General features: G+C 42.0%; 1 protein-coding gene across 2 annotated transcripts; it reads left to right on the top strand.

Moving 5' to 3' along the window:
* Positions 1–9,376, top strand: tspy (testis specific protein Y-linked). Of its 2 annotated transcripts, XM_050065637.1 has the most exons (8): positions 1–1,422; positions 1,528–1,605; positions 1,690–1,801; positions 3,217–3,371; positions 3,866–3,942; positions 4,216–4,409; positions 5,600–5,650; positions 7,931–9,376. In XM_050065637.1, the coding sequence occupies exons 1-8, from the start codon at positions 457–459 to the stop codon at positions 7,966–7,968; spliced, it is 1,671 nt and encodes a 556-aa protein (XP_049921594.1). In that variant the 5' UTR covers positions 1–456; the 3' UTR covers positions 7,969–9,376. The 2 variants fall into 2 exon arrangements, with proteins under 2 accessions (XP_049921594.1, XP_049921595.1); XM_050065638.1 differs by lacking the exon at positions 5,600–5,650.
* Positions 9,377–10,429: the final 1,053 nt, after the last annotated feature.

The following is a 10,429-nucleotide window of genomic DNA, read 5'->3' as shown; positions in this document are numbered from 1 at the left end:
ACCAATCAGAGGATTGTTTTTCTCTCACGTCGGTGCACGGATAGTAAGCTAACGGATATTGCAAACATAAACTAATATAAAGAGTTCGTGTTGTTTCTGAAGGCGGTATAGCTCGGGAAGGTTTGTACACTTCGAGTTAGTCTTTTTTGCTGGGCTTTTATTCGGGAGAATGTGGAGCGGCCATTACAGCGAGGACACGCGCATTGGGTAACGTGAGCTAACGAGCGTTAGCAATAGCCTGCTAATTTTCAACGTTCCGCAAGGCCGCGGAGAAACACAAGAGCTGCTTCCTGTTCTTGCTCCATTGAGAATGTAGGTTACGTTACGATTCGCGTTACAAAACCACACGGATTGCCTCAGTAGCCATTTCAGTGGTGTAATCAATTGCATTTAAGTTTGTTTTAGTCGTGCTTGCAGGCTAACCAAGCTTGTTAGCTATTCTGCTAGCTAGCTAGCATGAGTGAACTGACGGGCTGCAAACAGTCCGCTGACTCTGCATCGAGGAAACGGTGTCCATCACCCGACCATAATGAAAGCAATAAGATCCCCTGCAAGTCCGCGAAAGTAAGTGACGCATCAAATGAAGCGGGGCTCACTTCAGAAAGTTGCAGGAACAGTGAAGCACAGAGTAAAGAAATAGCCGGGAGCGAGGGCCAGTCAAGAGCTAGTGAGGGAGCTGCAGCTGCCGTGCAAGCGGATCAGGGTTCAGACCTAACAGATGGCACCAGTGCACTGCCTGTCAACAACTCCAGTGCTGACGGTCACGGTGCCAGCAACACAGAAAAGCCACAGTCCTCAGACGCACATGGGTCTGCACAGGCAAGGGGGGATACGGAGAAGACAGAGGGAGCAAAGCAGCGTCCTTCAGCTTCTCTGGACCAAACCGACTCAGCAGCCATAGCAGCTGCTGAAGCACTTGCCAGTCTCACAGGAGGAGACGGGGAAGACAGTCAAGAGACTCCTTGCTCATCTGAAAAGGCCAAACAGGTGAAACTGGGGAGCAAATTCAAGCAACGCGGGGGCCACCAGTCCTCAAGGACGGGCTCTAAAACTCAGGCAGCTGCTGCAGACAGCTCCACATCTGTGCACAGTACTGACAGAGAGGATGCAGATGAGATGCCAGAGGCAGACGAAGGTGATGAATCCATATCTGGATCGTCCTCCACTCCGAGCTCCTCTTTCCCATCAGACAATGAGGACAATGACGATGGGGAGTGTGCCATTGTGTCAGTTAAGATGGCCCCAGAGATGAGACAGTCGGTGGCTCTCCTGGCACAGGTACAGATGAGGCTGGAAGCTCTTGAGAAGAAAAGCGCCCGGCTTCATCAACGGCTGGAGCTGAAGATCAGTCGTCAGCGGCGCCCACATCTGGATCAGCGCAGCTCCATCACAAAAACCATCCCTGGCTTCTGGGTGACGGCTGTATCCTTAAAATAAAAAAATGTCCCTCTTTTCCCATTCCTATGTTGTGTTTGAGAAAGTGAACTAAATATATGTTGAGTTTTTTGCTTAACTTTGATGTTCCAGCTGTTGAACCATCCTCATCTCTCAGCTCACATTGACGAGACTGATGAAGATGCTCTTAGTTACATGACTGATCTCGAGGTAGGAAGTGTTTGTGTACTTAATAAGTTTGGCTCTTGTAAATGCCCTGCAGCAGAGTTCAGACATTTCCCGTTGTCTTTTCAGATTGAGTCCTTCAAGAATAATAAACTGGGCTACAGGATCCGCTTCCACTTCCGACGGAACCCGTACTTCCAGAATAACATCATCATGAAGGAGCTGCACCTCGGAATGGGAGGTAAAAATAAGCACATGGTGATTAAGTCAAGCCATAATTATCATACATAATGAATGCACCATGTTAAGTCACACTTTGCAACATGGCACTGTAAAGGTCATGTGCACTGTAGAGCCAGGTGGTAATATGTATAATATATTGGCATATAATACTATAATAATATAACTGCCATGTACATTTTGTTTTTATTTGGTACAAGTAAACAGTAAACTAAAACATTATATTTCAACCATGATACACTGAGTCATATTTGTGAATAAAAGGAACAACACTGTTGTTGTTTTGTTCTTTATGTATGTAAATATGGATGAACAGAATATTTATAACACATTTCAAAACAATACAGTTTCATACCACATCATCAGTGATGCTGAAGTGTGAGTTTTATTTTGTGCTGTGGAAAGATATTAAGTGCATCCGCTGACACAAAAAGGGCTTAAGATATATATTTGTACACAGTTTTAGATGTTGAATTACATTTAATAAAATTCTTCCCATACCCTATATCATGGTTCTCACACATTAATTTATTTGTGGTGGCCCGCCACGATTAAAACATCTGCTGGCACATTTTGATTTCCTATTTTTGGAGCTGGACCATTTATTAGGTGCATTATTGAACTGGTTAAAACTAACCGTTGAACAGAGAGTAAAAGATCAGTTTGTACAAAAGTGGCAAAGTAAGCTCAGAAGTATGACATCATATGACATATATGTCAAAGATAAACAACAGTTTAAACTGGAGTGTCTGTTGCATGAAAACCAAAAGTACAGACAGGCTATTTGTAATTTTAGAATAAACAACACCAGAGTTCCTAACGTCACTGGAAGATATAAAGGGCTGGACAGGAACTAGTGGTTCTGCAGCCTCTGTGATGATAATCGTGTGGGAGATGAGTATCATATTCTGTTTGAATGTCTGAATGTAAGCTGAATGACTTACAGAGAAAGGTATTTGTCAAAGTAGGACTTAAACCATCCATCTATGTTTAAATTAATTTTGCTCTTACAATCAGATAAGCCAGAAGTTATTTGTAAACTAGGTGCTTTTTTGAAGAATACATGCACAACTCCACAAACTGCTGCTGAGGATCTCCACCTGCGCTGTGTTCATGGACAGGCAAAAACGCCTAATTTAGAAAGGGGACATAGACTGATACACAAGGGCACACAGGCGTCTGACACAGTCACAACAAAAATCGGAAGATATATATGAGGAACGTCATGTCATGCCCGTATTTGTAAATATCAGATGGTTCAGGGGTGTTAACATCTTCATCTCTCAGACTGACTGTGCATACTTAATTAGTACATAACATCTACAGATGAGTATTGATCGTCTTTTAAGGCTACCTAAAATCTACACAGCCATCAAATTGTGACTCACTGACTGATCCGGGTTTCTCTCATTTCAGGATCTCCCATGTCGTTCTCCAACCCCATCCTGTGGCACCGCGGACAGAACCTGACGGCCCACAGTGAACCCAGGAAGTCGTCACGTGGCGTCTACCAGACCTTCTTCAGCTGGTTCAGTGACCATAGCAACCCAGGACAAGATGATGTAGCACTGGTACAGCTGACTGCACCCTTACACTGACACAGGCCCATGATTGTAGCACACAGAGATCAGAGAGTTGAACGTGGCGTTAACACTGCCACATATGTGGATTTGTCAACAAGCGTTAGAGTTTTAAAAGTGCACTACTCTAGTGACATGTATTTAGACCTCTTCAGTGTCATGACACCTTTTGTAACATTTTATCCCACTAGACAACCATTAATTGCAGTTGTTACAGGGCAGATGTGTGTCGGAAGAGTGTTAAAGTCTGAATGGTTTAAATGTTAAACGTGTTTTGTTTTTTTTTGTTCTCCATTTATTCACATTTCTTACCAGTTTATGATAGAATAGAATTATTTAGCAATATACACTCATGCAGCCCCACCTCAAACCTTTGTCTCTGATTAGCAGGATTGTGTTAGGTCTATTAAATCACTTTAGAGAGCACATGCATCACATTATATTGAATTTAAATGTATTGAAATGCCCTCTGTACTGTTGTTTAGATTCTTAAGGACGACCTGTACAGGGACCCTCTGAGATACTACCTCACTCCACTCTGGGAACCGCGAGAGAACGGCAGGTAAGACAGAAATTCTCGTGTATATTCAGTCCACAGACACATACAGTGTAATATGTAGTCGGTGGACAAACCACTTATTAAGCTATAAATTCTAAAGATATTCTCAGCCCCAGGGCCCAGAAATTATAGTTCATGTGTAAAATTTTACAGTTTCCTGATTCCCCCCTTTTTTCCTGCTGGTGAGACCAGGTGGGATGCATACCGACACAATGAGTGTGTGTACTGTTCACACTAATGTAAGTGTGTGTGTGTGGGGGTTTTTTTGTCCTCCAGTGGTGGCAGCGGGGCCAGAGCTGCTGACAACGGTAATGGAGATGAGTGCGTAGTGATCTCCGACTCAGACGATGAGCCCGGCGAGGAAGCTGGTGAAGCTGAACAAGGTCACAGTAGGGAGGAGGAAGAGGAAGATGAAGAGGAGGAGGAAGAAGAAGAGGAAGAAGAAGAAGAGGAGAGGGGGCCAAGTGCTGGTCAGTGCTCATCTAGAAATTATAAAAACAATTAAAACCAGGGATGCACCAAGTGTAAAATTCTGGGTCAATACCGATGTTTGAAAGAACAGTTTGGCCGATGGTGAACTCCAGTGTTTTTTTTTGTTGTTGATTTTGTTTTTGCCATTATATATTCCCACATTTTGTGCCAGAGAAACAAAGAAACCTCGACTACAAAAAAAAAAGATAGTTTCAAAATAAGTCGGCCTTTCATTACACAATCTTTGAATGAGCAGAAATTCAACCGTACATATATATGAAACAACCTTGAATAACCTTCTCTCTCATGAACATCTTTGAAATTGCTTCAAAGTCTTTTTACTGTATGAAATATATCATAATTCCCTCTCTAAAATCTATTATGTGTTGCTGAAAATATCAACAAATTTCACCTTCAAACAATTGTATTGATTTATGTTTCGTCTTCTTTCGCCAAAAACAAAAACACATCATGATACCATTATAATTTAACTCGGCGCAATACTCATTTTCACTTAATAGAGCTTGAACGCATCATAATGTAACTCCATTAGCTGTCAGTTTCAGCCACAACAGCTAACATTGACTAGCTCTCCTCCTATTGATGCCAATGTAGCGTTATCAGGGAAACAATAGGGTGCATCTTCTCACGCATCCATAGTGACTTTATTGCGTCCTTTCATCCTGGAGGCGTCCCGGGGAAGATCTCAGTTCGTCCCAAACAAATTTTCTATTGTCCCTGGGAGGACAGGACGCTGTTAGTCTCGAGCCCTGCTTTTTATCCTGCGCAAAATTGATGTGACACAACAGAAAAACATCGGCCGCTGCCATCGGTGAATGTCATCTTATTTGCCAACAGGCTGATGGCATTCAACAAGGCGAATATCGGCCGGTGAAGCAGTGCATCCCAGCTAAAACCCCACTGGTCCCCTGTGCTGGTTGGGGTACAGTGACCAGTTGTTTATAAGTAGATTTTATAGAGAGATTTGTATTTTAAAGCTCCTTTTAGTGTGTTCTGAAAATAGTAGCTAGCAGTTGTAAAATGATTCAGTGTTTGCTGTTGCTCATACTGTGAATGAGAGGCCACAGGCTTGTTAGCATCAAGTTCACTGGCTTGTGTTGTAGCTGTAATATAAATGTGTGGGTAATGCAGGCTGAACTGAATAGACAGGAAATATCTCCCCCCTCAGATGAGAGTCCAGAGGAGAAGGACGATGGTGGTGGAGAAATTGTGATTGACGGTAAGACCACTATGACAACCAACAACCAGTGGGGGTGGGTTGTAACGGTGTGGGATGGCAGTTCATCTTGTGTTTCATACTGTCTACTTTGCAATTATGCTGCTTTGTCGTCTTAAAATCTGACTGGGATTTGCTTTAAAGTGGACCTATCATGCTTTTCCCTATTTTGTGTCTCATATAAAGTGAAGGATGTTCATATTGATGTGGCCTAGGTTTCAAATAATGAGGTAAAGTAATCCCTGCTGATCAAAAACCGTGGCCTACACTGCTAAATGAAGCTACATGCTAACGCCAGGGAGGCATGTAAACTTGGTTGCCAACATTAATTTCTCCCTAATTTCGGATCATCTTCCTGCTGGAACATGTCCGGTTGTGTTTAGAAGCTTTTATTGGTGATTTTCCACAGTAGGAGGTGCCGCTTTTCTCTGTTACAGTCATTCCCCAGTTGCAAAGACACTGCTAACGTACATGTAGCTACATGCTAATGTTGGTGAAACATGTAAACCTTGTTGTCCATGTTGTGAATTCCTCCCTGATTTCAGATCATATTCCTGTTGGAACATGTCCGGTTGTATTTAGAAGCTTTTATTTGTGCAGTTAAAGTGCAGCTATTCTCATTCTTCTGGCTGCAATGACGGTGCAAAAACGCCGAGATACAAAAGACCTGGCAACACTGACAAATCAGAGCAGACCAGGCTTCTCAGGAGGGAGCCTTAAAGAGACAGGCCCTAAAATGAATTATTTCAGACAGAGGGTGAATGCAGATGTTCCAGCACAGATAGTATGGGGGAAAATAAGGTGTTTTTTGACTGTGAGAGGTCCAGTGTGAAGGATTTTAGTGGCGTGTAGCGGCGAGGTTGCAGAACTGAAACTTCTCCTGTGTTTTGAGCGTGTAGGAGAACTACAGTGGCCGATACGAAAACTAAAATAGTCCTGTTTCGAGCCCGTGTTTGGTTTGTCCGTTCTGGACTACTGTAGAACAACATGGCGGACTCCGTGGAAGAAGACCTGCTCTGTATGTAGATATAGACAGCAGGTGATTATAAACTAATGAAAACATACACCCACTGGCCACTTTATTAGGTACACCTTGCTAGTACCAGGTTGGACCCCTTTTGCCTTCAGAGCTGCCTTAATTCTTGGTGGCATTGATTCAACAAGGTGCTGGAAACATTCCTCAGAGATTTTGGTCCATATTGACATGACAGCATCACCCAAAGGTGCTCTATTGGATTGAGATCTGGTGACTGTGGAGGCCATTGGAGTACAGTGAACTCATTGTCATGTTCAAGAAACCAGTTTGAGATGATTTGAGCTTTGTGACATGGTGCGTTATCCTGCTGGAAGTAGCCATCAGAAGATGGGTACACTGTGGTCATAAAGGGATGGACACGGTCAGCAACAATACTCAGGTAGGCTGTGGTGTTTAAACCATGCTCAGTTGGTACTAAGGGGCCCAAAGTGTGCCAAGAAAATATCCCCCACACCATTACACCACCACCAGCAGCCTGAACCGTTGATACAAGGCAGGATGGATCCATGCTTTCATGTTGTTTACACCAAATTCTGACCCTACCATCTGAATGTGGCAGCAGAAATCCAGACTCATCAGACCAGGCAACGTTTTTCCAATCTTCTATTGTCCAGTTTTGGTGAGCCTGTGTGAACTGTAGCCTCAGTTTCCTGTTGTTAGCTGACAGGAGTGGCACCTGGTGTGGTCTTCTGCTGCTGTAGCCCATCTGCTTCAAGGTTGGACGTGTTGTTGGTTCAGACATGGTCTTCTGCAGACCTTGGTTGTAACCAGTGGTTATTTGAGTTACTGTTGCCTTTCTATCATCTTGAACCAGTCTGGCCATTCTCCTCTGACCTCTGGCATCAACAAGGCATTTTCACCCAGAGAACTGCTGCTCACTGGTGCCTGTCTGGCACCACCAACCATGCCACGTTCGAAGTCACTTAAATCACCTTTCTTCCTCATTCTGATGCTCTGTTTGAACTTCAGCAGGTCGTCTTGACCATGTCTACATGCCTAAATACATTAAGCTGCTGCCACGTGATTGGCTGTTTAGCTATTTTTGTTAATGGGCAGTTAAAGGTGTACCAAATGAAGTGGCAGGTGAGTGTAATTATGAGTATTGGAGAACATTTCTGTCAAAAGATGCCCCTGTAAAAATGTAAAATAAGCATCATAGGTCCTCTTTAACAATAAATAAAGAATTTTGGGTGTAACCATCATCCTTCATATCAGGAAATCATAAACATCTACCTTTTGTCCTGCAGGCTCTGATGACAGTGAGCAGGAAGAGGAGGAGGCCTGAAAAGACGGAAGGAAGAAGGAAGAGGTGGGGTGTATGTCGAAGAGGGCGGGTCATCAAGGGACCAGAGACGAGGAAGATGAGGAGGACGCCAAGATGATGATGATGAAAACCAGAGCAATGTCATTTTTATGCACAGAATATAAGTTTTTGTTGTTTTATACCTAAAATACATGGAAGCATTTTAAATCAGGGTTAACTGTAATAATAAAGCCAAGGCAGCATGGTTTCCCCTCTATTTTGTACACTCAGTACTGTGTATTCTGATTCACTTTTTGCAAAAACGTTCTTTTCTAAACCGGTTCTTTGCCAGTCAGTTCATACAAGTAGTGTTCCTCTATGTGAGGAGGAGCATCGTACACACACACACGCCTGCACACATGTAGGTGAGATCTTGATTGCCGCTTGTTGTTGGCATGAAATTTGCATTGCAAATTCTTCAAAAAAAAAAAAAAAAAAAATCTTCCAGTGGCATTATTTAGTGGTCATTTAAAGGCAAAGTTTTTAGATTTGACGTCACAAGATAAATTGGTAATAAAGACAGTACGTGTCAGATGCACTGAGTACTGAACCAAAATTTGTTCTCAGGGATGATCATGGTGATAGTTTTATCGAAAGAACCTTGCTGATTTTCAGACATTTACACTCTCTGGTGATTGTTGGCTGTGTATAAGGAAACGTGTACTCTACTGTAGTAAATAGGAACAAATATTGTTTTAATATGCTACCTGTGTTTCTCCTTCTTCATCTACATGTTCGGTCTTGTTGAACACCAACCTTCACCCCCTGTTAATGACCTGTAAACCAGCTCTGATGTTTAAAGTCATAGCGTAGTTTGACCAACGTTTCTGTGGATTTTTTTCCCCCTTAGAATTTAACTTTATTTGATTTTTTGCTTTCTAAAACATTTAATATTTGTTTCCATGTAATGTGTTTTAAGGTTTGTGTTATCTGCTTTTTTTTAAAAAGTTGGTATTTATTATGTTTTTCTACACGTCCACATTAAGGCATGCCCGTGAGCATGAACTGTAAGACAGGATGAATACATTAAGGCTTTTTCTGTGCACAGTGTCGGTAAATGTCATTAAAACTTCACAGCAACATTATGGGGTGCACTGTAACAAAACTAGTATTTGTATTCGCTTACTTTTCTTAGCAATGACCTGTAAATAATATTTCAGCATTGTCTTTTGGATGAGACAAGTACACGTGTTTAATCCATGGATGACTTTATCAAATAATCTGGAGTTTTTTCATAAACATGATCAGAAAGTTATATTTTGTGTGCTGTGTTTTATAGAACACTGTAGTTTAAAGATACCTAATTGTTTGTTGCTTTGGTTAATTTTGTTTGCTTAAAGATAAATGTCCACCTTTTGAATCAGACCTAATAAAATAGGCAGTTGTTTCACCTCGCTGTCTCAGATTCTGTATATTCTGCACAGTGAGCTTGTTTGCACATTTGTGCATTGGTGTCATTTATACTGAGGACGCCGGGGACATGTCCCTGCCAGTTTTTGTCCCCATCACTTTTTAAAAGCAGAATTTGTTACTAAGGTTCTGACTTTGTTGTACCAAACTAACAAATGAGAACACATTGAGAAGGGTTTAGTTGCACATTAAGAAAGCTTACAATGTTATATATTTTAAATATAGAAGAAACATGCATGTTCAAAACAGTAAGGTAAGCTTTAAAAAAATCTCCCCATTCGCTTATCTAGGGCCGGGTCGTGGGGGCAGCAGGCCAAGCAAAGCACCCCAGACATCCCTCTCCCCAAGGTGTTCCCAGGCCACATGAGATATGTAATCCCACCAGCGTGTTCTGTGTCTGCCCCGGGGCCTCCTACCAGTGGGACGTGCCAGGAGGCATCCTGATCACATCCGAACCACGTCAACTGACCCCTTTCAATACGAAGGAGCAGCGACTCTACTCTGAGCTCCCTCAGGATGTCCAAGCTCCTCACCCTATCTCTAAGGCTGAGCCCAGTCACCCCACTTGAGCCTACTGATTCTAAAATGACACAAAAACGTGTCGTACTGAGGGTATCTTGGCACAGTTTCTTGACCAAGTTACATACTCTCTCTGTAAACATGACAACACATATGAGCCATTAAAGTCCAGTAGTTCATAAATTAATTAAAATGAGCAATGAAAAAATATCAACACATAATCAGACAAGCGCTAACACACACACATTAGTCATGTTAAAAAGTAATTTAAGTGTTGAAAAAAAAAGATTTTGATGTCGAAAGTTTTTGTCATTTCACAGTACAAAAACCATCTTTCAAGGTATTCAGTTTCATGGTACATGGTATTACCCAATTATTATTATTATTATTATTATTATTATTATCCGTTACCATGACACTTGGAATGTAAGGAATGTAAACAGAAGGTTTTTTTGGTTGACCAAATGCTCAATACTATAATAGAAACTTTTCTTTACATTTTTTGTAATGTGTA

Source organism: Epinephelus moara, chromosome 16, assembly GCF_006386435.1.
Source record: "Epinephelus moara isolate mb chromosome 16, YSFRI_EMoa_1.0, whole genome shotgun sequence".
Lineage (NCBI taxonomy): Eukaryota > Metazoa > Chordata > Actinopteri > Perciformes > Serranidae > Epinephelus > Epinephelus moara.
The sequence above is the reverse complement of the archived record's forward strand: the minus strand, read 5'-3'. Positions and strand labels throughout refer to the sequence as shown.